General features: G+C 39.2%; 1 protein-coding gene across 3 annotated transcripts in view; it reads left to right on the top strand.

Moving 5' to 3' along the window:
- LOC132822339 (ERC protein 2) overlaps positions 1 to 27,690 on the top strand; it is an 820,981-nt gene that overhangs the window by 286,213 nt on the left and 507,078 nt on the right. For all 3 annotated transcript variants that reach the window (XM_060835591.1, XM_060835589.1, XM_060835590.1), the window contains one exon: positions 15,394 to 15,561. In XM_060835591.1, the coding sequence (XP_060691574.1) occupies positions 15,394 to 15,561 (168 nt within the window). The remainder of the gene's footprint in view (positions 1 to 15,393; positions 15,562 to 27,690) is intronic.

The following is a 27,690-nucleotide window of genomic DNA, read 5'->3' as shown; positions in this document are numbered from 1 at the left end:
CACCATATGCCTTCCTCACAGCACTATTTACCTGGGTGGCAACTTTCAGAGATCTGTGTACATGGACACCAAGATCCCTCTGCTCATCCACACTACCAAGTAGCCTACCATTAGCCCAGTAATCCATCATCTTGTTATTCCTACCAAAGTGAACGACTTCGCACTTAGCTACATTGAATTCCATTTGCCACATTTCCGCCCAGCTCTGCAACTTATCTATATCCCGCTGTAACCTACCACTTCCTTCCTCACTATCCACAACTCCACCGACTTTTGTGTCATCCGCAAACTTGCTTACCCAGCTTTCAAGTCCTTCCTCTAGATCATTTATAAAGATAACAAAAAGCAATGGTCCCAAAACAGATCCTTGTGGTACACCGCTAGTAACTGCGCTCCAAGATGAACATAATCCATCAACTACTACCCTCTGTCTCCTTCCAGCCAGCCAATTCCTAATCCAAACCTCTAATGTATCCTCAATGCCATACCTCCGAAGTTTTAGCATTAGCCTACCATGGGGAACCTTATCGAACGCCTTACTAAAATCCATATACACAACATCTACTGCTTTACCCTCATCCACTTCCTTGGTCACCTTCTCAAAGAACTCAATAAGGTTTGTGAGGCACGACCTGCCCTTCACAAAACCATGCTGGCTATCCCTGATCACGTTATTCCTACCCAGATGTTCATAAATCTTATCCCTTACCATTCTCTCTAAGACTTTGCCCACCACTGAAGTCAGACTCACTGGCCTATAGTTGCTAGGGCTATCCCTACTCCCTTTCTTGAACAATGGGACCACATTCGCTATCCTCCAGTCCTCTGGTACTATTCCTGTTGACAACGACGACATAAAAATCCAGGCCAATGGCTCTGCTATCTCCTCCCTAGCTTCCCATAGGATCCTGGGGTAAATGCCATCAGGCCCAGGAGACTTATCTATATTCATCCTTTCCAATATTCCCAAAACCTCTTCCCTGCATATTTCCAGGGCATCCATTCTAATTATTTGTGATTCCATATTCACATCAGCAACAGTGTCCTGTTCCTGAGTGAATACTGAGGAAAAGTACTGATTTAATGTCTCTCCAATCTCCTCCGCCTCCACACACAACTTCCCACTACTATCCTTGACTGGACCGATACCTACCCTAGTCATCCTTTTATTCTTGACATACCTATAGAAAGCCTTTGGGTTTTCCCTAATCCTACCAGCTAAAGACTTTTCATGTCCCCTTCTCGCTTCTCTTAGCTCCCTCTTTAGCTCCTTCCTGGCTACCTTATAACACTCAATCGCCCCTACTGAACCTTCACGCCTCATCTTTACATATGCCGCCTTCTTCCCTTTCACAAGGGACTCCAATTCCTTACTAAACCACGGCTGCCTCACAAGGCCCTTTACACCATGCCTGACTGGTACATACCTATCGAGGACACGCAGTAGCTGCTCCTTGAACACTGCCCACATCTCATTAGTGTTCTTCTCTTGAAGCCTGTTTTTCCAATCCACACATCCTAAGTCATGCCTCACTGCATCATAATTTCCCTGCCCCCAGCTATAGCTCTTGCCCTGCGGCACACGATTATCCCTCTCCATCACTAAAGTAAAAGTCACCGAGTTGTGGTCACTGTCCCCGAAGTGCTCACCTACCTCCAAGTCTAACACCTGGCCTGGTTCATTACCTAGAACCAAATCCAATATAGCCTCCCCTCTTGTTGGCCTGTCGACATATTGTGTCAGGAAACCCTCCTGCACACATTGTACAAACACCGACCCATCTAATGAACTCGAGCTATAGCTCTCCCAGTCAATATCTGGGAAGTTAAAGTCCCCCATAACAACCACCCTGCTACCTTCACTCTTTTCCTGAATCATCCTCGCAATATTATCCTCTACTTCTCTAGGACTATTAGGAGGCCTGTAGAAAACACCTAACAGGGTGACCTCACCTTTCCTATTTCTAACCTCAGCCCAAACTACCTCAGATGGCAAGTCCTCTTCCATCGTCCATTCCACTGCTGTGATACTGTCTTTGACAAGTAATGCCACGCCTCCCCTTTTTTACCCCCATGTCTGATCCTACTAAAACATTTGAACCCTGGAACGTGCAGCAGCCATTCTTGTCCCTGATCTACCCACGTCTCTGTAATGGCCACAACATCGAAGTCCCAGGTACCAACCCACGCTGCAAGTTCACCTACCTTATTCCTTATACTTCTGGCATTGAAGTATACACACTTCAATCCACCTTTCTGGTTACAGGCACCCTCCTTAGAGATCGCTGCATTATTCCTAACCTCCCTACACTCAAGGTCCTGTACCCTAAAGCTACAGTCCTGGTTCCCATGCCCCGCGGAGTTAGTTTAAACCCTCCCAAAGAGCACTAGCAAACCTCCCCCCAAGGATACTGGTGCCCCTCAGGTTCAAGTGTAGACCATCCTTTTTATAGAGGTCCCACCTTCCCCAGAAAGGACCCCAGTTATCCAGAAACCGGAATCCCTCCCTCCTGCACCATCCCTGTAGCCACGCATTTAACTGCTCTCTCTCCCTGTTCCTCGACTCTCTATCACGTCTCTTTGTATCTTTGTTTTGCATAATAATGGTGGAAGAAGAGCTGTCTTTTAAATGTCAAATGCCATGAAAGGAGATAGCACACATTTTTTTGCACTTTTGTTATTACCTCAACTGGTGGCTCTGTGTTTACAGATGAATTTTACAAGAAATTTGGGCACAAATTTCTATTAGTAAGATTGTGGCATAGAAACCAGTCTAATGAGTTTGGGGAGATCCCAAGCAAATATTTCTGACCAAGTTTGTGTAGTTAAGGTACATGTTTCCATCATGGCTGCTAACTGGTTTTCTCAAACTACTATTGGTTTGTTCCTCAACAGCTAAGAGTTTATCTGTTAAAGAGTTGAATCATAATGTTTAGGAGATGCCCAAATTCAATCCAGAATCTGTTCCAGTGGTTGGTAATGAGGAAGCTCTTATTGACCACAATGCTGCTAAGTTAAGAATGGAATATTGGCTGCAGTGAATTGGCCTGCTTAATCTGCCTCATGAATAGTGACCTCTTTGAGGTAATAGGGAGTCACCCATAATCCTACAATTATATGCTGTCAAGCATTTAATAATAGGAGAGTATAGCAGGAAGGGGTTCACAAGCAGCAACTCATTACATAAAGGCATCACTATGATAAATCAATAAACATATGACGCGCCACATAGTTAGATCAGTGTAACTTCTATACCCTTTGTTCTTCTTATGTCTAAGTCTATTGATACCAAGATGATGGCAAGGTAGGGGATAATCAGGTTCCCAGCTCTGTCTGATACATCTCACACGATCGACGACATCCTTTTTTTTTCATTTGTTTTCTCATTAACTCTCTTTTCTTCCTTCTGTGGTTGTGGGGAGTCCGTTCCTCATAGTCATGGTGATTGTGGTGTGAGTGGCTGCTCAAACATTCATGGAATGGTGTCTGTCCTTTTTGTCTGATGTTTTGGCAGCGTTTGCAGTGATGGCAGAGTGAACGTCTCTTGAGTGACTATCTGTTGGTCCTCAGGAGTTGATTTGGACAGCTGGTCGGATTTCTGAAGTTGGGAATGGACCTCGCTCCTCGTGTTAGTGCAGTCTCCTGGCTATGCTGGTTGCTGGAGGCAGCCTTGGCAGAGGCCATGTTCTAGGTCTGGTCAGCGGTGGCGGCAACTGCTTCAGCATGCTTCCACCTTTGTGTTTCAGCCTCAGGAACAGCTTTGGTGGTGTCAGTAAACACTTTGGAAATCAAGAAGCTGTAGATGAAGCACAAAAATGAAATTTGATCTAAATTTATATGATTGATTTATTTTTATAATTTATGTAATTAAAATGGCACCAGATTATGGCAACTTGTGCTCTTTTTACTGTATTTTCATTAATACATGCAACATCAAATTGCTATACTATTTGCAGTGAACATTTTTGTTTAAATATTTGAATCCAGAATATTTAATACAAATAGTGCTGGTTAGATGTTATAAGAATCACCTTGGGATGCGCCAACTGTAGAACTCCTTTGCTTAAACACAAGCTTACTGCAGTTAGTCACCAGTTGATTTGTAAAATCAATTCCCCTTCTCAAGTCAACCAACCAATGAGGAGAGTTAAAGCCCACAGTGTCTGACTAGGAAATGTCTGAAAGAATGTCTGACTAGGAAGTACTTTAGACAATAATGTGCGAGGTATATGTTGCTTAAGAAAAACAAAATCATTGACATTTTCCTTACATGATTATAGAAGGTTCATGAGTGGTGATAAGCATTTACATTTAGGCAAAGATTAAAGTTGCATCATATGTTCTGTTAGTTTGCATATTGAGTATACTGAATGTAAGAGAATAGAAACTAATTTATAAAGTTGGTGAATAGACCCAAAGTAATTGGAATTTTAAGGGTGGCCCATGTTTACTTAATATCGCCAGTGTTGTACGTAGATAATCAATAAACACTCGGTAGCCCTCTCAGCTTAGTACTAGAGCCAGTAAGTTTGGTAAGATTGAAGTTGTCCCCATTGGAGAGATAAACTATTAATGTGGGAACTCGAATCAAACAGGTGGTTTGAGAGTAAATATAATTAGTTGAAGTCACTAACTGGGACAACTCAGGGTGCCACGTTACAGTGGGGATGGATTACAGGGAGGTATTTGTGTTGGTTGTGTTTTATCCATATAATTTCTCACAGAAGTAGGCTGTTGGAAACGGTTTTGAGAGAAGCAGAGAGAATCAGTCAGAAGCTGTTGACCAGTAACTGAGGGCTATCTGAATCAAGAATGTTTTCTGATTTGGAAACACTGAGATGGAAAGCAGCGTGACGCAGGCTTCAGTTGGGATGTCCGCAACCATGAGATGCTTAGGGAGAGTTGGAGGGTTGCTTAGCTGGAGGTTAATGGAGCAGCAACAAAAAAATTTTATACCTCAGATAAGAGCAAGAATACTGAGGAAATCAAAATTAATTCCTGAAAGCAATGGCACACCCATGTTTGGTCCCATGAGCAGTTTGGAAACAATAAAATTCCTGTGAACTAAAGGGTATCTCTTGGATGGAAATTTAAGTGAAACAGAATGTGCTGTTGACATTTTTGAGTGTAAGTGTTTATGAAAAATAATTTAAAGTTAGTACTACTTGCTCTGTTTCAGTCTTGTACAGTAAAGTTTTTTTTTAAAATTCAAGATTGCAAATCTTGTGGCATAATGCTTTCAGTTAACTACAAGTTTGAATTTATATTTAAATGTTACTGGTCTCCAAGCAGATGATAATACTCGTTTTTGGAATATCTTGCAGCTGGAATATATAGCATTTAAACTTATTGAGTCTAGGGAAAATTAGAAGAGTGTACAGCAGATCCAATCTCTCGAGTCTGCAATCAAAGAACTGCATCTATTCCACTGAATTTGGAAAGGCATTAGAATGAACATTTTTAGCAAATTTTGTTTGCCAAAACTGTTCATCAGAGATCTAGAGGGAAAAAAACATACCTAAGTGTATATTTTAAAATTTTTTTTCAAAATAAGGTCTGTTTTAAGTACTCTACCAGACCACAGGGTGACACTGTTGTTGCTAGGGTTTATGAAATGATCTTATTAGAAAAAATGAATGATTGATTGTTTGGAGCACAGATTTTAGTGTTTGTAGAACAGTATTGAATTACTGCAGATTGTAAATGAACTAGCTGGAGAATGAATGGAAGGAAAGAGATTAGTATTAGATGGATACTATTGTGCCCATATTGGAGCAAATTGAGTCTGAACTTGGCAGCTTTAGTGTACCTCCTTCTGAATGGATATTTAAGACTTAGTACAGAGATGCCAGCATGTTATTACTGTCGTTTGTTGCCAGTGGGTCTTAACTAGTTGCTTTTTTGTCACTGGGTCTGGTGCCATGATAAAGCCTCAGCAAAGAATGCCAGACTCTCTTCTGAGATTTGAGGGAATAAGATAACTTCATTTCTAAGTTATCAATGTAGCATCTGTGTTTTTTAATAAAATCATTGTTCTAACTAGTTGCCATTATCAGCACTTAAATGATAATCCTTTAGGTTTCTCAAAGGATTGTCAAGTATTTGAGATACAGTAACTAATAGCAGAAGGCTGCCTCATAACTTTTAAAATTATATGGTGTTGACTGAAACATTGAAACAAAGACTCCTTTTCAGGTGTGAATCTGTAATATGATCAGTGCCAGATTTCATTTCAATCTCATGTTAAAATATAGGTTCAAAATACACTTTGAAAAATTAATTACAAATAATGCAGAATACTTAAACAAATTATAATGTAATACAAAGCAGGAAGAATATAAGAGAAAAAGATGGCTCTCTTTATGATTTGCAAAATCCAATGCTGCATGTATTATTTCAGTCTCCTCTTGATGTGCTCATCTGAAGATACAATGCTATCAGTGGAACAGAGGAACAATGTACATAGAATATGGGTTCTCAAAGTTTTAACAAAGTAGTTGGTGTTGATCATGTATTTTTAAATCTCAATTGTCTTGACTTATTCAGATGGCTCTTGTATACAATTGGACCAAAACAAAGTTAATGTTACAGAGTGAGTGATGTAAGAGGTCACTGCCATTTACTGGACTAGCAACAAAAGGGATGAAGTTAGTAGGGTCTCACCTCTTCAGAAGCTCATACCAATCAACCATGTAGATTAGATTCCCTACAGTGTGGAAACAGGCCCTTTGGCCCAACAAGTCCACACTGACCCTTTGAAGAGTAACCCACCCAGACACCTTTCCCTCTGACTAATGCACCTAACACTATGGGCAATTTAACATAGTTAATTCACCTGACCTGCACATCTTTGTGACTGTGGAGGAAACCGAAGCAGACAGACGAAACCCATCCAGACACGGGGAGAATGTGCAAATTCCACACAGACAGGAACCCGATGGTGGAATCGAACCTGCGACCCTGGTGCTGTGAAACAGCAGTACTAACCACTGAGCCACTGTACTACCCCAGTCAGGTTGCACACAATATTGCTGTATTAAAGGTAAAACACTGCAGATGCTGGAAATTTAAAACAAACAGATGGTTGGAAGAAATGCAGCAGGTCTAGCAGCATCTGTGGAGAGAGAAACAGAATCAATGTTTTGAGTCCAGAATGGCTCTTATTCAGAATATGAATTATTGCGGACTTTGTTTCTGGAAATTATTGTGTTGAACATAAATCTCTGGGTAATAACCATTACTTATTGGTAGAGCCATGAATTGAAAGTCAAGAGCACAAAACAAACAATGCACTGCAAGGCATGGGTTAAGTATTTTGGATGATTAGTATCAGAAATGTCATCGGTTTGACATTTGGAGTGAAATCATAATCATTTATATTCATGTTTCTTATTTCGCTGTTTGATATCGTTAATGAATAATTTGAAGTTGTTAACTTCCTATTGAATCATTGAACTTGCTGCCTAGGTGGCATTTATGCTTCAAATGGATTTTCCTATACCCTTTCATCTTATTCGATCTGAATATTTAATTTATTCTCTAATATTTATCTGGCTTGCCTTTTATATGTAAAGGCCAGTAATGATTTTATTCTTTTCCTGAAATCCAAAAACCCAGGTATTTTCTCAAAGAATGAAGCCCCAATGTTCACGGTTTAAATGAGAAAAAAAGTATAAAACATAAGTCAGAACAAAGATGCTGAAAACTACATTCCACCTTAAATATTCACTTGCATTGAAGACTGCAGAAGTGTACTAAACACAGAGACTTACTTATTTTCTAATCCAAAATTGTTCACTCAAATTTGTTGCACAAAATTTGACTTGCACCCCAAACCCAAACCAGACACTTATCGCAAAATCAAAGATAAGCCACTTGGTCTGAGTACTGCTTTAAAGGTTCAGGTATGGGTTGAGATTTTCTGGGGTCTCCATTTACTTTTGAAAATATTTTCACTTCACATCTCCTCGAGCTTGCCTATCCTTATAGACATACTGCTCAATACCATAGAGAGCAGTAGGAGTCAGGCTGTTAGGTATATTTGAATCTCCAGAGTTGCTTTTAATTAGTAACGGGATAGAGAGTTATGGAGAGAAGGCACGAAGGTGAAGTTGAGAATCATCAGGTCAGCCATGATCTCATTGAATGGTGGAGCAGACTCAGTGGACTTCTGCTTCCAAATCTTAACATTTTAATATAGGTGTGCTTATAGCTTAAGTGCACTCAATTCTGGTCAAAACCCTCCTGGAACACTGCTGCTGATCTTTAATGCTGGAAATTTTAATACGAAACTCTCTCTGTCTTCTCAGCTTGGCTATCCTAGAGGGTTGACTCACTCTTAGTGACATCGTTTAGCTAACAAATGGTTCAAACCTTTCTCACGAGCACTCAGACTTTCTGTTGAATTCTATTTGAAAGAGGTTTACTGCAAGTTTGTTCAAAACTAAAGCTGTGCTGGATTCTCAATTCCACCATCCAGAAACATCATCTCCTACAATTAATTTATTATTGATCATTTAACTACAGTCTGTTCTGCTATAACACTGGTTTCTTCAATGTGAATTGTCTTTAACATGATTGAAAAATTTAGGCTGTTAAACGTAGGATACGAGCTCTCCTTACCTGTATGGGCTATAACGCAGTTCTGGCCCAAGTAGTTTCAATGGTGCAGCTATTGCATGATTTTCTTATAACGTGAGATCGCATGAGAACGGAACTATCACATTATATCAGAACTGACTGTATTTGTCTCCTGAAACATTGGTCACATGATCAGTTGCAGACAGTAAAGCATTTTACCAGAAACTACCACCTAAATTTAAAATATAGGTTCACCACAAAAGGCATGTTTTCAACAAAACCCAATCATGGGATGTGGGGATTGCTGGCTTAGCCAGTATATTGCCCATTTCTAATTGCCCCTGAGAAGGTGGTGCACCACCTTTTAAATGCTTGTAGTTAAGGACTCCCTAAATGTTTAGACGTGGCACAGTGGGGGAATGACAATGCAAATTCAAGTCAAGCTATCGAAGTAAAGATAAACTTGCATTGTCTAAAATATCTGGAAATATACCATTGGAAATTCTCTAACTGTATGCTATGCTTCAGCAGGTATATCAAAATAAAGAACAAGTCCCAAAGTCATTCCCAGTTATTCCAAGATGAAACTTTGTGTCTTTTGAGAACTACTCCCAACTCCTTGAATTTCCCTGGATGCTATTATCACGCGCAGTGCACGCCTTGACTCCCCTGACTTTTTTCAAGAGGCTTGTTTTTCTTGTGACAGAAATTAAATTCCTGAAAGAATCTTGCTTGGTCATTAATACAAAGCGGCTCTTTCTGCTTTTGCACTGTTTTGCTTTGGATCTGAAATGTTGCTGTCCTTTTCTTGAAAGATAACTCACCTGAACGAGTTTATTTCTCCATGGCAAAGGATTATATTAATTTTTCTCTGAACTGAAGTATTTATCAGGAAGGCTAATTGCATATTCCTTTTTAGAATTCTTTGTTTAAGGAATATTTTCAAAACTTAATCATCTGTAAAGTTCAGAATTCATGGTGTTTGTAGGTCCCTTTGCTACTCTACCCCATTTAGACTGTTACTACCTGAAGCTCTCTTCTGCCTACCAAAATGCATCATCTCTCACTTGTCTTTTGCAAGAGAATATTTGTTGGTTGCATGCCATTTTGGTTGTCTCTAGGGTCAGAGGAGTTTAGAAATTTTACTGAGTTGGCCAAGCAGGAATTATAAATCTCTTCAATTTTATCTTACGTAGGACAGAGTTTAGGCAACAGCATGATATGAATAGCATTAACTTGATAGAAGAAAGATGAAAACCTTCATTATTGCAATTCCTTCACCTTTGGAATGCAACATCATTTTGTTGGTTCCAGCCATAAATGCATGTGACTACCTTTGTAAAAATGTGATCAAAATCCTGTGGATAGGTGGAATCATATCCTATTTATTAATCAGGCATGTCATTTGTGTGTATTTATTTGTCCTTGGATGTTCCAAAGATAATATCTTTTTTTAAAATATTGCATTATTGGCAGATGTACACGCGATATAGTACTGAATCCAGGTTTGCCTCAGTTGTGTCTCATAACTTTTGTTTTTGGCTAAGATGTTTCTTGCTTCACTAAGAATGGTGTGACTACCATGTTTCCTTGGTAAATTTCAGCTGATGTGGCTTAGGTTGTGCTTCTCAGGTTGTGAGGTTAACAAATCAAAATAACACGTCCTCTTATATATGCATTGGGCTAATAAACAGATCTTTGATTCTAAGTTCTGTTAATGCAGCTGTTAGTCTACCGTAAAGTCAAGCATACTTTTTTTAAACAAATGTATAGAAAATAAAATTGCTCCCCAAAATGAACCTAAATTAAAAATCGATCTCTTTCTATCACAGGATTTAAAAATTAACTTTTGTTGGTCATATTACATTTTGTGTGCAGAAATTGCTTTCAGTATGCTACCACACATTACAGTTAAAACTTCCTTTCGAATGTTTCTATTTCACACAATCGCAATTTATATGAAAGGCAAACACTGGTTGCATGGAAATGAAGGATTTCATAGTAGCTGGTGAGTATTGGGTGAGTTCCAATGCTAACCACAGCAGTGAAATGCAAACATGAGCTCCATGTAGCAACTAAAACTTTGGCAAAAGCTGGCTTTTAAGCACTGATGTGCAAGTCTAACATGGTTGAACCTAAGCTTCATTCCTAATTTACTGAGCTAGCAGCTGAGAAATTTCATTGTACATTTCCCACCCTGAGTAACAACAGAAATATTTTATTCTCAAAGGTAATAGTTTTTCCCTCCAGCCCTCTGTTTCAATATAACCACTGAATTGAATGTTCTTTCTTTTTCGTAGCTGTAGTGAAATATTATTTTCATCTTTTGTGGAAAAATTGTGAAATATTTCAAGTTTTAACAAAGTATTGCAAGCTGTGAATATGCTGTCATTAGTAGATTCAGTAAAGAATGAAACCATATAAGGAAAGCATATTTGGTTTTGTTGATCATGCGTTGATCTTCTCAAATTGTCTTTTTATCTTAAAAATCATAATAATTGAATACATAATGTAGAAATAGGGTTGCAAGAATTCTGTTTGGTAATCTTGCCCAATAGCAATATTTAGTTTTCTTTTAAATGAACATTAGTAGTAGAACTTAATTCCCGTTGGCTAATTTGCACAGATTTTGATGAAAACAGAAGATATGCAGATTCTTGGTAAGAAAAATAGAAGCAAATTGACTGGCTAAGATGATAGATCTGTGCTATTAACTTGAATAGTTTCACTAAATTAGCAATTAGTGACCAGCCACTAATATGACCTTAAAGTTAGAAAATGATTAAAGCCATGAGTACATTAAAGTACATTTTTTGTTGCCTTTGGGGAGGCAGAAAGAAAAGTTTCAGGAATCTGACTTTGGTTGCAACATTTGGGGAAAGAGAGAGGCAGCGGGAGCAGACAATCCAGCAATTATTAAATGAATTACTATCTTGAAAAATTTTAATTGGGATGATACTTCAGTTTTGTTTGAGTCAGTAAAGCATCCATTCACTGTCAAGTTTCTTCCTGAGGTGAGTTCTTCAAACTTGTCTGTCTGATATCTTTCTCTACAGGGGAACATCAACCAAATGCGGTTGTAGCTTGGAACCAAGATATGTGACACAATAAATAATAGCTATTGTGACAATTTGGATGGATCCTAAGTGTGCTGTCCAACTATGTGGTTTGCATGACATGTATTGAAATTTCAATATCATGATTATTGGCAAAGAATATTCCTTTTTTCATGGTAGGGGGCAAAATTTAGGGTGTATGTTTTCAAATTCTATTAGTAATTGAGGTATTTCATTTGGATGTCTTACCTCGGGAGCTCAGTGAAGATTTTTCATAATGATCTATGAAAAATTGCTGAGGGATATTGTCCGTCTTTTGAGTAGCACAAGTTGATAGATAGTCTATTGCACCACTTAAGGCCTTTGGAATTTAAAGTCAGGTTAAAACTGGTGACGGTCTTCCAGTTAATCTTATGCAATGACACTATAGTTTATGGCATTAGCACACCCCCAAAGATGTCATTGTTGGACTGATGATCAAGATATAGTTTAATAATATAACTAGGGAAATAATTTTTAAGGTAGTTTAATGTATAATATTTTTTGTGGACTTGAGTTTGAAGGGTTGTGGATGCCTGGACATTTTTTCAAATAGAGCAATAAAAGATATTGACACTTTTTTTTAACAAGGCAGTTTCTGAAGGTCACATGTCTAGTGATAACTATTTGTTTACTGTAGCCACTTTGTCTTGGTTTATGAATGTTGTTTGCAGCTTCTACTTTGGAGTTGATTGGTTTTTTTCAGTTAGTAGCCAGCCTGGCAAAGGAAATGGACTTCTTAATCCAGTTCTCCTATTTGTGAAAAATCTGTTAGTGGTTCCGGTGCAATATCTGGATCCCTTGTGTGTATAAATTCTGAATATCTAATTGAAGGATCCCTTCTCTTGTGGATTCCTTTCTCCCAAAGGAATTTAGTTTTTAAAAAGAGCCAATTTAACCTGCAGCCTTGAGTTAATGAAAGAGAGAGCGTTTATTACTTAAAGTGAGAAGGAATAAAAATGCAACATATACAGATTTGGAATAGGGTCAGAAGTCAGATGACACTAGGTTTTGGTCCAACAGGTTTATTTGAAACCACCAGCTTTCAGAATATTGCCTCTTCAGGTAAAATGATGAAGGGACAATGCTTCGAAAGCTTGTGATTTTAAATCAACCTGTTGGACCATAATCTGGTATCATCTGACTTCTGACCTTGTCTAACCCAATCCAACACCGGCACCTCCACATCAGGATGAGGAATAAGAAGTGCTTTGACTGTGACTTTAACGGGACATTGGCACTTGAATACAGACTAGTACACAGAATACCTTAGTCCACTAACCTACCAGGTATCAAGCTTGCTTTAACCTCTCTCCGTGTGTACTTCTGAAAAGGAAAATTGCAGACAAGTCTGTTGCCTAAACTACTGTCCTTTGTCCACCATTTTTGTCACAGTCTGAGACACTCACAGGAGATGACAGTTCAATTTGGAGTACATTTTTTCTCTTCAGAGGACTTTTTGTCACCTTCATGAATATCATTCCTGAACTCCAGAGAGTCACTGGATTTACTTCAGTCATCTTTTGGCTTTATCCTTTTCTCTGAAAAACATGGCAGAACTGAGAACTCAATCTGTCCATAGTTGATTCGAATTATGATCCAGAGGCATGATACAGTGAATCGGGATGTAGTAAAACACTGCATTTGTTGCCTGGAATCATGCCGCTGTAGTGTTGAATACTTTTCATAGTGTAAATCAAAACATTGGCATGAGTTGACAGTTGAAGAATTGATCAGGTTTGAATTTATGATAAATTATACTAATGGGATGTTATCCTAGATTGGAGGATGTTGTACTGATCATAATGACCACCTAGTCTTCAGGTCCTTGTTATATTAGCACTAATGTAGTGCTAATTCTCCTCTTTGGGTGGATTTTAAACAAAATGTAAAGACCGTGCAGAACAAAAAAGAATCAATGTATGAAAAAAAAGTGTGTTTCAAGCTAAGTTGATACTTTCGTGGTTAAAGATCGGAAAGGAATGATAATTGTGTAACATCTCCAGTAATTGTTTCAGGGACACAAGGAAATCTGTTGATGGATCAAGGAGATGAGTAGGTGTAGCATTATTCTTGGAAAGTTTTGATATACACTTATTATTTGAGATGACAAAAGTGTAAAAGTAGAGAATTATTGGAATTTCTGAAGCTAAAGTATTTTAAGCTATATGTTTGTATACAAAATAAAGGATGCTATTATGTAAGTATGATGGGTAAGAATCATGGAAGTAGCTACCATAATACACTAGGATTTTAAGCTAGCATTTGCTGGTTAAAACTACAATTACCTCAAAGAAGATGACTGTGATTGTTGGTGGTCAGTCTCTCAGCTCCAGGACACTACTCTAGAGGTTCTTTGGAAGAGTATGCTGGCCCATCAATCTTCAGCTGCTTCATCAATTATCTTGCTTCTGTCATAAGTTCTTAACTGTGAATGTTCACTGATTACTGCATAATGTTTGGCACCATTCATGAAACTGCAGAGGTTGAAGCAGTCTGAATCCAAATACCACAAGAGCCTGGACAGTGTCCAGGCTTAGGTTGACAAATGGCATGTAACAATCACACCTCAGTGCCAGGCATTTCCTGGCACTGAGGTGTGATTCTGAGAGCATGACTGTGAGGCTGTTGCTGAACCTGTCTGAGTGACAGCTCTCCTACTATTGGCAATGACCCTCAGATGTTGGCGAGAAAGAGTTTGTAGGGTCAACTGGACTGAGTCTGTGTTGGTGTTAGGTGCTACATCCAATTTAAATTTTTTTTTTGAGGTGTTAGTGATTGATACAACTTAATGAGCTGACAGACCACGTTGCTGTTGGTCTGGAATGACTCATAGGCCAGACCAGGTAAAAAGGGCAATTTTATTTCCCTAATGGGCATTTCTGAATGAGATGGGTTTTTTCAATAATCAGTAATTATTTCATAGTTATCATTTCTGTAACAACACCTTTTATAGAAGAAGACCTCTCAGAACTAAAAGTAATCCATGTCAATAAATACTTTGATCCATTGTTTTAAGTTTTCAAAGCAAAATACTGTCAATGCCGGAGATGTAAAATAGTGCAGGAGAAGCTCAGCAGGACTGGCACAGTTATGGAGAAAAAAAAAACAGTATTTTTAATCCAGTTTTTCAGAGAATAGCCATTGGGCTCAGTGTTCACTGTTTTTGTCTCCACAGTTGCTGCCAGAACTGCTGAGTTTCCCTGGCACTTTGTATCTGATGGGTGAAAGCATCAGATACAGAGACTTGGATTTAATGTTAAATGTAAGAGTTTTGGTATTGAAATGAGAAATACTTCTTGAGGAAGCAGAACTGAGTGATGTCAGGGCCATATCACTAGTTTAAGATTAGGTTAAGTGAATTGCTAAAGGAAATTGAGAGAAAATGATTAGGGATGGGATCTATGCAAGTATCTGGAATTGAGACGCGTACTCATCTGAAAGATAATCATGAAAACCAAGTAGTTGGATCAAGCAGTCCGCTGCAATTGTAGTTACTTCTGTGTAACCTATACAACTGACATTTGGTGCAGTGTGGTTATTCCATATGAGATATTGAACCTGTATTCATGCTATGAGCACAGGATCGTATATTTAACATTACAACAGTTATAACAAGAATAACAAAACGGTTTCTTCCTTTTGCTATAGCAATAAATTTCATGTTAAGATCATGGGTATTTTAGACTGTATTATATATATCTGTTTTCTTTCCCAGGTTGATGCTTTGAGGTTGCGACTTGAGGAAAAAGAAAGCTTTCTTAACAAAAAGACAAAACAGCTGCAAGATCTTACGGAAGAAAAAGGAACACTAGCAGGAGAGATACGTGATATGAAAGATATGCTGGAAGTGAAAGAGAGAAAGATCAATGTCCTCCAAAAGAAGGTAGGCCTTCAACCTAAGAGTTTAGTAAGTGATGGATTTCTTTTCACTGTTAAAGTTGCAGTTAGAACATTATGTTTTGGTGTGTCTGTTATGTATCTAAACTGTAGTGCCAATCAAAGGAACTTCTGAGATCCAATACCAAGAATGTACAAAAGGTTTAAGATGAGACTCATCAGCCCATCAAGTTTTACAGATGCAGAATTTAATATTTCCATAAGAAGTTTTTTCTTATTCTCGCCAAAAATCATCATCATCACGTGCTGGATGTTCTGTGAAGAAGAAATCCTCTTTGTCAGTTTTACTTCAGTCTATGGCATTTCATGCTCTTCACTAAAGCATTGAGCTTCCAAAATAAGTGCTCAGTATTGTAAGGCATGGTTGCTTTATTTTTTAAGTGCCCCTCATGATGAATTAAGTGGTCATAAATATCACACATCCATATGGCCTGAAGATTGCTGATAACATTTAATCATTGTGTTTGCTCCGCTGCTAATTTATGGATGCTATTCTGACTGCTATTGTAAACCAGATCAAGTTGCAAGTTATTCTTTATCGTGGTCCTTGTCACAATGGGCCAGAGAAATTTTGTGCCAAAATTGCAGACCTGGTTTTGTTGCTTTAATTCTAGTAAGGTATTCCAACTTGCACTGGATTGATGTAAAGTCAGTTATTATTGCGTTAACACTGATTTTACGGATACCTCGTTTCATATCGCAAAATGTACATTTTCTATTAATTCTGATCCTTGTCTGCCATTAACTGAAGCCAGTTTTATTTTGTGGCTTCTTCAGGGTGTCAACTGACTTTATTTAAGTTGCAGGTTTCATTGAATGTAGAAGATAATCCCACCATCTTCTTAATTCTTCTGGCTATTTGACCTAATCAGTATTTACGAACTTCCTGTTCCAATTTCAGATTTCTACCGTCTGCAGTAGTTTGCTTCTGCAATGAAATAATTTCTACAACACAATTTCCATTGCTTTTTTGCATCTGTAAGTTGAGCATTTGAGATGCTTAATGTTGGCCTATATTTCTCTTTGAATTTTTTCATCCATTTTTGTTTTATTTCTTTGCCTGGACTTGGGTCTCCTTTCCTATCATTATTTTCACAATATTTGGCACTGTTACTTTGCAGTCAAGAGTGTGGTGCTGGAAGAGCACAGCCGGCAGCATTCGAGGAGCAGGAGAATCGTCATTTGGGCCTGAGCCCTTCACTGGTGCTTTGCATCTAATTTCAATGAAAAATATTTTGAGTCTAAGGAAAGCCTTTCTCAGTGATCCCCCTTATATGGGGCTAAGTTCACCTTTCAGCTCAGTACAGTATTATTTATAAATCAAATTCCATTCAGCTAGATTCCATTTTCCAGCCATTCACTTGTCATCCTAATTTTGTTAGCTAACTCTCTGCCTTTTCCAAAGTTTATTAATAATTCAGAAAACAGTCTGTTTCACCTAGTTTTAAAACATTATGCTGCTTATCAAAGCACTTCTTATGTTCTCTTCTCATAACATCTGCAGCATTTTGAATCTATAATCCTTTTAGACTAGTTGCATTCCTGCCAGCTTGATGTTTGCTATAGAAATAACTTCATAATTGCTTCATTGAATTTCCTAATGCTCCTTCTAGTTTTTGCCTTTCCACAGTTTTTCACCTTTTCATTAATTTGCACTCACTCTTTTCATCCGTATCTTCCTCTTGAGTAACATTTCCCCTTTTGCTGAAGCTTCCTGTCAATGTTTACTCCAGCTTAATGAAAAACAAAGAACAAAGAAAATTACAGCACAGGAATAGGCCCTTTGGCCCTCCAAGCCTGCGCTTGAACTCGTGACCCCTAGTAATTGAGTCCCACACTCTGGGGTGAAAAAGCTTCTTGTTCTCCACCCTGTCTATACCTCTCATGATTTTGTAGACCTCAATCAGATCTCCCCACAACCTTAGTCTTTTTAACAAAAATAAGCCTAATCTGTGCAACCTGTCCTCATAGCTAGCACCCTCCATACCAGGCAGCATCTTGGTGAACCTCCTGTGCAACCTCTCCAAGCATCCACATCCTTTTGGTAATGTGGCGAGTAAAACCGCGCGCAGTATTCCAAATGTGGCGAACCAAAGTCTTATTCAAGTGTAACATGACCTGCTAACTCTTGCACTCAATACCCCGTCTGATGAAGGAAAGCATGCCATATGTCGCCTTGACCACTATTGACTTGCGTTGTCACCTTCAGGGTACAGTGGACCTGAACACCCAGATCTCTCTGTATATAAATTTTCCCCAGGGCTTTTCCATTTACAAAATAGTTCGTTCTTGAATTGGATCTTCCAAAATGCATCACCTCCTCTCCTCTTAGCTCCTACTCCTGCATCTTCAACTGCATTCTGTAGTTCTCCAGATCATCGTCTTTTTCATTATCTCTCCTATTAATTCTAATATTAATCATAGATGCTAATGTTGAAATTACTTTGTCTCCAGACGAAGCTGTAAAATTGACTGATCAAGTGGGGACGCACATTTATAAGCAATGCACTGCAAGATACTTGGGCACCCTTCTTGTGATTTGAAAAGAAAAATGCAGTAAGAGGTAGTAGAGACAGTGAAGGGATCATGCCTTTTTTTTGGTAAGCATAAAGGGATGCAGGTTGTGGGGCAAAGGTTTGGCAGCTTTTAAATAATGACAGTAGGTGGTCAAGGTTGGTGTTACTGTGCTTGACATCTGTACAGTTTTTTTTATTCTGAAGAAAATGAGGTAGCTGTTGATTTGGGTTTGGGGCATCTGTGAGATCATGTTAGTGGTGGAGGACTCTCAGAAATGAGTCGAGTGTGTGTTGCTGGGAAAACATAGCAGGTCCAGCAGCATCTGAGGAGCAGGAGAAACAACGTTTCGATTTCTAGTGGTGCCCATGTGACATGGGTATATTTCATTTCAAAAGAGGTTCCTCCTGCAGAGAGAACCTGATGGCAAGAGTGAGGTGGGCACATGGATTGAGGCAACAGCAAACTCCTCGCTGCTTTCAGGGGCAACCTGATGATGGGATAGGGACAGAACGCTACAGCAAGGGATCATAATCAATCAGTGCAATCAATGGCTCCCTGTGGCCAGATCTTAAAGCAAAGAACATGCTACCTCCAAATGTCAGAGTGCCAGAAATGTCCACATCTCCAAACAACTGCATTCATTTCTGAGCTCATGGATAGTTTGCTCAAGAGTACCAAATGTTTCAGTGCTATTACTAGACTGCAAGGTCCAAGGCCTCAGTTACAGCCTGCATTGGCTGTCAAGCCTTTCATGGACCAATCTGGAAGGGAATTCCATCTCCTGTCTCTTCAACACATCAGCAATCGCTGCTAGTGGATTCTGCGTGTTTTTGTTTGTAACTTCGGGACAAACCACGAATCCTATATTCCCTGCCACCCCAGCTACTACAATATTTCACCAGCCCTCATGCACTGACAATAATGAATTTGTTAACCATTGGGTTGGGAGTTCAGTGCCTGGACAGGTCGGGTAGTGCTCCTCAGTGTGTCCCAGCAAAGGTCTCCTGGATAGTGGTGGTCTCCTGTGCTTTACACAATCTGGTACTGCTGAGAGGGGAGACCTGACTGCTGAAAACATTTTGAGTGTGACGCAACTTCAGCCAAGGTGCAAGATGAAGAAGCACTGAGGCACCAAAGCATCCTAGCAGATCTGAGGAGATGTTGGCTGGTGAGAAGAAAGATACTTGTGCACTTCAGCTGACTTGGAGCATTTTAAATATCTAATCGAATACACATCCATATTCCAAGCACACTCAAGCCACTGATCTTACCCTGCTGTAAACTCAGACTACTTGTCCACATGGATCTGTTGTTTCTATAATGTGCAAATTCTAAGCACACGTATAATGGTCAAGTGCAGTTCAACAATTAGGTATTTCCTTCCACTTTGAGACAAAGTAATGATATGTAGATCTGTACTCATCTCCAGCAGCCAATGTCTTGCCAGCTGGTTCTGGCTTTTCATGAAAATCCCAGTTACTCGATTGAAAAGGCCACACAAGCTTGCTCATAGGTGATTGCAGATCGATGGACACTTCCATTCCTTCAACTGGGGCAGATACGCCCTCTGAAAACTCTGCCAGATCTTCACACAGTTTAGACTGAACCCCAGCATCAGCTGCCTGATGGATGGCAGCAGAGGTTTATCATCAGCCTAGTGCTCAGCATAGGTCTGAACTTCCATAGCTCAGAGTGTCAGTAATTGGTGCCTGAGGCTCTAGAGTTATATAGTTGTACACCATGGAAACAGACCCTTTAGTCCAACTCGTCCATGTCAACCAAATATTCTAACTGATCTAATCCCATTTACTAGCATTTGGCCCATATCCCTAAAATCCCTTCCTAATCATATACCCACCTAGATGCCAGATGGAGACAGAAAGCAACAGCTACGATCAGCATCACTGTGCCTGGATCCATGCACTCTCATCTCTGTAGGATGCAGAATCATGTGGGCTTTTTTTTTTGTACAAGTTAAGGAACAGAAATTTGTATTAGTTTTTTGATTTATAGGCAAGCTAGAGCAGTAAATCTCTCATTGAATTGTAGTAATTGTGACCTTGTTTTACACTGCTGTTTCTGCACAGGTTGGGTTTGGGAAGTAACAATGTTGCTCAGCAGACAATCCCCATCTGTGAGACGAAGTGATGTGCTCACTCCACACGCATTTCAGGAGGATTCTTGGAATTTTGATTGCTTAATTACTGTAGGTGCCAATTTAGGCGTGGATCAGTGTTCAGTGCTAAATTAACTGAGGCTGCCAGAAGTCAGTGACTCCTTTAATAACAGTGATCTGTGATATATTATCTTCATCATCTATTTCTCACCTCCAAGTCTCCAAAAATGAAAAGCAGCATTTTCAACAAAGGATCATGTCTTAAGATAAGCTAGAGATTCTCTATCTCCAAGGTTTTTTGTCATTATATTGCAAAATTCTTCTGGGCCAGGAGTTGCACCTGTGTTTTTTTCTTGATTAGTTTATTGATGCGACATTGCTGACCACCCTTAATTGGTCAGAGGGCAGTTAAGAGTCAACCACATTGCTGTGGTTGGAGAGCCACATATAGACCAGACCAGATAAGGAAGGCACTTTCCTTCTCTAACGGACATCAGACAACCAGATTTTTTTTTCCAAATATTGTTTCATGGTCGTCATCATTCTTGATTCCAGACTTTTATTGAATTCAAATGATCATCTGCCATGGCAGAATTCAAACCTGGTCCTGAGAACATTCCCTAGGTGTCTGGATTAATAGTTTAGCATTAATATTATTGGGCCATTGCCTTCCTTCCACTTGATTTAAGTCCCTGCCCCTGCTGCATTCTCTTGATAAAGGTGGTCGCCTTCAGTTTGTTGGGAAGAAGATTTGCTTGAGGGACTTGGAGGAGAGAGTACAGGGAGCCATGGGCTACCCACACTCTGGCTCCTGCCATGCTGATAAGCAGGTTTCAACCGCAACTTTGTCGAGAGGTTTGAGGACAACTTCTGGATGATGGGGCTCAATGACTTTTAAATAAAAAAAAATTTAATTGGATGTGGATGGCTCTGGAAAGTCCAGCATTTGTTCAACTCTCTAATTGCCCTTGAACTGTGTGGTGGTTGGTCACTTCAGAGGGCAGTTAAGAATGCACATTGCTATTGGTCTGGATTCACAAGACCAGATACAGATACCATATTTCTTTTTGACAATCGATAGTGATTTCATAGGCACTATGGCTGAGACAAGCTTTAAATTCCATATTTATTCAGTAAATTTGAGTCTCTCTAGCTGCAATGGTGGGATTTGAAGCAATGGTGGGATTAGGGTTTGAAGAACATTAGCTTGGTTTACTGAATCACTTACCTGATTCTCCCCTCTTCTGACTGTTAGGTATTGATTGCAGGCTGCTGAATTCTCGTATGCCCGAATTTAAATCTGGGTTTGAGGCTGATGACTGATCACACAGGGTGCCAGCACTTTTTTCCATGCCAGGTGAGGATAAGCACCTCACTGGAAGCTGAGGATCAGTGACCCCATCTGCTGGCCATTTATTCACTGTCTGGTGCAGGGTAACACTATAAATAGAGCAGGAGAGCCTTTGTCAAGCACTTTCAGCTCTGATTCCACTTTGCTACCAGGTCACGTGATCTTCCATTGGGGTGTCTTTGGTAATGCTGTGACCACTGCTGTTAAACATATGCACACAGAAATTTGCAGTATGGGTTTGAAATTTGTAGAATTCTACCAATAGGGCAAGAGCGGTCAGTATAGAACACAGCACCAAATAAATGAAAGTTTCTGCAGGCTGGCAGATTGATTGCATAAATGACAAATAATATTCAAAATAGTGAAGCAATGCATTTTATTCAAAGGAATAAGGAGGCTATATATTCTTTGAAGGATAAGAACCTAAAATGAGAAAATGTTGATACACTGAAATGATTAGACAGTTGTGCAGGAAAGGTGAAGGAAGGTACTTGGAACTGGCAAGCCAGGTGTGGAGTATAAATGCTGGGATAGAACATTAGAGCCGCTTAGATTGCAGTTGACTCAAAGATAGTTTGAAGGACAGATAGTGTTGAGGAAGCAAGAAGGCTGCAGAAGAAGTTGGACAGGCTAGGAGAATGGGCAAAGAAGTGGCAGACAAGAAGTGATGAAGTTAGAAGGCTATGGCAAGAGGGCTAGAGAGTGGCACTAACTGATAGCTCTTCTGGGAACCAGTACAGACATGATGGTTGAATGGCCTCCTGAACTGTAAAATTCTATGATTCTGTGGAATGCAATATGGGAAATTGTGAGGTTATGCACATTTCTAGGAAGAATAGAAGCGTGGACTATTTTCTAAACTGGGAAAGGTTTCTGAAATCTGAAGTACAAAAGGATTTGGGAGTCCTAGTTCAGGATTCCCTTAAGGTTAACATGCAGATTCAGTTGGCAATTAGGAACACAAATGCAATGTTGGCATTCATTTTAAGAGGGCTAGAATTCGAGAGCAGAGATGTACTGCTGGGGGTTTAAAAGGCTCTGGTCAGACTGCCTTTGGATTATTGAGAGTAGTTTTGAGTTCCATATCTAAGGAAAGATGTGCTGGCATTGGAGGGGCTGCAGAGGAGGTTTATGAAAATAATCCTAGGGATTAAGGGTTTGTCATTATGAAGAGTGGTTGAAGACTCTGGGTTTGTACTCAATGGAGTTTGGAAAGTTGAGGGGGATCTGATTGAAATTTGAAGGGCCTGGATAGAGTGTACATGGAGAAGATGTCTCAATTAGTAGGAGAGCTTAGGACCTAAGGGTACAGCCCCAGAGTGAAGGACCAACCCTTTAGAACTGAGATTAGGAGGAATTTCTTCAGCCAGTGGGTGGCTATTCTGTGGAACTCATTATCACAGAAGACTGCAGAGGCCAAGTTTTTGTGTGCATTTAAGGCAGAGATATTTTCTTGATTAATAAGGAAATCAAGGGTTACGGAACAAGGCAGGAGGATTGAGTTGAGAAATGGATCAGCCATGAATGAATGGTAGAGCAGATTCACTGGATCGACTGGCCTAATTCTGCTCCAATATCTTATGATCTTATGTGGACATTATCAAAAATATTTTCAAAGTCCAAGTAAGCTACATTTCCCCCCACCCCCGTCTTATCAAATGTACTTGAGACATCTAGTGGTTAGCACTGCTGCCTCACAGCTCTATAGACCTGGGTTCGATTTCAGCCTTGGGCAACTGTATGGAGTTTGCACATTCTTCCCATGTCTGTGTGGGTTTCCTCCAGGTGTTTCAGTTTCCTCCCACATGTGCAGGTTAGGTGGATTGACCATGTTAAATTGTTGGTAGTGATCAGGATGTATAGGTTAGGTAGATTAGTCATGGAAAATGTGGGGTTACAGGGATAGGGGAGGGGGGTGGAGAGTCTGGGTGGAATGCTCTTCAGAGGGTCGGTGTGGACTTGTTGGGCTGAATGGCCTATTTCCACACTGTAGAGATTTTATAATTCTATGACAAGGGGTGCAGATCCATGGAAACACCACCAAGTTCTCCTTCAAGCCAATGCTGCCCTGATTGCCATTCCTTCAGAATCAATAGGCCAAAATCTTGAAACTCCTTCTCTAATGGTTTGTGGGTGTAATTATATCAAATGAACTGCAGTGGTTCAAGAAGGCAATTCACTTCCTGTTAGTCAATGGCATCAAGACATGGGCATTAATTACCTGGCTCACGAGCAATCCCCACATTCTTTAAATGAATAAAAAATAAGTTTAAGTAACAGGTAAAACTAGCTGTTTCGTGCTGCCACGTTGCCAGTAGCGACATGAATGGCATTAATCACTAACAGGATGCTGTCTTTAAGCCATTGAGATACTTTACATAACATACAACACACAGAAAAATGTGTTGACTTTCGGTACTGGTGTGATGCCAGTTATGCAGGCCGTACGTCCCAAAGTCTGGCTGATTGTAGCAAACTGTGTCCCTTTGGATTTTTTTGCAATAAACACGGCACTGATTGTACCCAACCAGCCTTTGCTTGTAAAACACTCAACACAGCATCCAGCATTAAATGTGATTATTCAGTAGGATCATATTTGTTAGATAATTCTGTGAGAGGCAATACACTGAAAAGTAATTTGGGTTTATCAATTGGTGTACTTTAATGTATTGAAAAGCTACATAATTTATTATGAAGCCTTGTTCTTTACAGATAGTAAACATATATGCAGATGCACTCCACCTGTTTCAACTCAAGTGACAGCCATTCACTGATTAATTTCTCAGGGTAATGCCTGACTAATTTGAGTCAAACTACCTGGTTTAAAATGTTAACAAAGCCTGCAGAATTATTTGGTTTGTTCTCCCTGGCACCACTTCTACTAATCAGAGTCCAGTTGCCAACACTAACCCCTCTGTTAGGTATGTAATTGAGGTGCTGCCCCTTTAAGAGAGCTGATCAGGTGACCTAGAAGCGCGGAGCTTGGGTCCAGTCTAGAACTGGCCATGGGGGTGCGAACATCATTGATAAAGTGTTTCTGTTCAGATTTACCATTTGCCTGCATGGTGTATAATTTGTGGTTCCAAAGGAGGCAGCGACATAACACTCTTAAACAGTAAATGTTGACTTTCTCTTTGAGTTGGTACTCTTGCAAAACGTCCTGATGAGAGCAAGATGAAGAACTCAATAAAGTGCCTGTTTTCTGCTGTACTCAAGATCTGTACTACTTGACAAATGTTTGCCTTTTTTTTGGTTATTCTAGGGATATGGGCATTGCTGACAATGCCAGCATTTAACTTTACTCATTCTTAATTGTCCTTGAGATGGTGGTAAACCATTGCAGTCCATGTAGTATAGGTACAATGTGTTCTTGATGAGGGCATTATGATTCCATAAATATTACATTCAATTTTGACAAAGTACACTTTTAGCCATGTTCAATATTGAGATCAATACTGTTAATCTTTAAGGTTGTGTTCATAATATTATTGTCTTTATTTTGTTTAAATACATTAGCATCAAATAATTCCCATTTTGCATATCTACTTTAATCCTCTGGTTAGTGCACTAATTATTTTCAAAACAAAAGAATAATGCAAACCAAGGAAAATTATGATATAGGCCCTTATTAAGAATGCTTCTGTGGTAGCAGGTCAAAACCTTCACTCAGTTGTTTCCTTTTCACAAAATGTAGTCCAAATATGTGCCTTAATAAAGATTTTTGTATGTGCTTTTCCATCACTTTGCATTTAGCAGTGTGTACTGTACCATGTTACATTGCTAAACAATATATGTTGACTTGTACTGATTTCAAAATATATACATCAACTGCTTGTTGCATAATCATTGTGTCTAGAAAGCATTGGAAAACACGGCTTAAAAAAATCACAAGCAAATGCTATCTGTTTCCAATTTGAGTTATATATTGATTTTTCTGAGCACCTGTGGCTTTCTGGTATCTTATGTGACCTTCTCCATATGTGTATAATGTGGCCTTTTGTTCCTGATGACATAAATCTGTTCTTCGCATGATAGTTGTTCCAGCTAAATGCTATTTCCTGTGATTTCATAGTAGAACATATTTAGTTTAATTATTTCCTTCCTCCTCTCTCATGAATATAAAACAGTGTATTACATATATCCAAATTTATCTTACTGACCACTTCATTAAAGGTGACTGAGTCATTTAAAATTACTGGTAATGCTAAAATACTACTGTTACACATTTCAAGACCGAATCTAAATGTTATGGACTGGGAATGTTTTGCACAACTTTTCACTCTGAAGTATAATTTTGCGCAGCTTTTTAAAATTCAGAATGAAGATTTTACTTTACAAATTATCTTCTCTACATACTGGGAATTTTCTTAGCTCACATATCAGACCAATATGTTGCTGAAATCATAAGTAGAAATGTTGTTCCACTTTAATTTTGTGTCTTTGATGTGCAGGCTTAATTGATTTAATTAATGAACTAGATGGTGACTTGTTCCTGATTTCTATCTGCTGAAGTTTTGGAGCCAGCTTATTTATTGCAGTTTAGGGTTTTGTCTTTTTTGGAATTTTCCTCAATTTAAACCAGTGACCATTGTCATTTCATTAAATTCCAAATTCCCCAGTCCAGTGAAACTTCAGATTTCAATTTGTGGCTTGTGATGATGAATGATGACTTAATGTATACACTGGTGTATTTGCTCCAGAGTTTTGGTCTTAATTTATTAAGTTTGAATATTATTGAAATAAACCCTTCAAATTAGATTTATAATTATTTCAATAATTTACTCTATCTGTCCTATGCCATTTTATATTCATCATGGGTTTAACTTGCCTTTTATTCTTTAGTTGACCAAACATGTTATTTTTCACTAATGCAGCTGGAGTTCTACATCCATCCTGAAAGTAGGATGTTTGCCAACCGAGATGCTGCAAAAATGTGAGGTAGTCATAACTATAAAGAAAGCCTGGTGTTTATATACCAATTAACTCTTATGATTTGGTTTGATGACGTTAATGGTCAAATCTTGATGTTTGTTCCTATTTGCAGACTATCTGACTAATAGACACTATTCTCTAGCCTGGGAAACTAATATTGAGAATGCATGACGTGGGAATAGTGCCTCTTGAGCATATTTTCACTGAGTTCTCAATTAAATAGTGCAAACCCTGGGGACAATACTAACTTTATCCAGTAGAAACTGGATAAAATATAAAATTCAAGCATTGGATACTTGTTTCCACACCTTTAGGTATTTTTGCAAGAACCACACTTATGTGAACATTAGGATTGTACTACTTGGCCAAGACCCTGAGATAATTTTAACGGTCTACAGAGTGGAGGTTCGTCACAAATACTTTAGTGTAAAATCTGAGATACCTGGCCCTCTATGTATGTAATGTCTGAGAAAGTGAATGTAAAATATATTGCTGTGGGGTTCTACAAAGTAACTTCTGACTCAGAGCAATCTTTGGCTTTAACCTCTATTTAGATTTCCAAAAGGTATTCAATAGGGTACCATTCATAAGGCTATTTAATTTAAGAGCTGTAAAATGTGTTGCTGGAAAAGCGCAGCAGGTCAGGCAGCATCCAAGGAGCAAGAGAATCGATGTTTCAGGCATAAGCCCTTCTTCAGGAATCTTTGGATGCTGCCTGACCTGCTGCGCTTTTCCCGCAACACATTTTTCAGCTCTGATCCCAGCATCTGCAGTCCTCACTTTCTCCTACTTAATTTAAGAGCCCAGTGTGTTGGGGCACTACATTTTGCTTGATTTTGGTTGGCAATGCTACTAATTTGACTATCTACTATAGATTACTCTCAAATTAGACTTACATGGAGGAAATATTTACAGGTTACAAATTAAAAGACCAGCAAATTAAGAAGTAATTAAATTAAAGTTAAGATAGTTGGCCAGGCAATGTGTGGGATGTGGGAGCTTGTGGACCTCATTGTGGTTAATAGTGATCACAACTATAGCAAGTGTTGGTGGCTTATGGATCTTCAGTTCAGAGTTGATGAGCTGATGTCTAAGCTTTGAACACTGCAACACATCAGGGACGGGGAGAGTTACATAGATGCTGTGTTTCAGGAGGCCCTTAGAATAGCTATTTTAAGTTCGGTCAGTGGTCAGGGACA

The sequence above is a fragment of the Hemiscyllium ocellatum genome, chromosome 14, assembly GCF_020745735.1.
Source record: "Hemiscyllium ocellatum isolate sHemOce1 chromosome 14, sHemOce1.pat.X.cur, whole genome shotgun sequence".
In the NCBI taxonomy this organism is placed as follows: domain Eukaryota; kingdom Metazoa; phylum Chordata; class Chondrichthyes; order Orectolobiformes; family Hemiscylliidae; genus Hemiscyllium; species Hemiscyllium ocellatum.
This window is presented reverse-complemented; position numbering and strand designations above follow the sequence as displayed.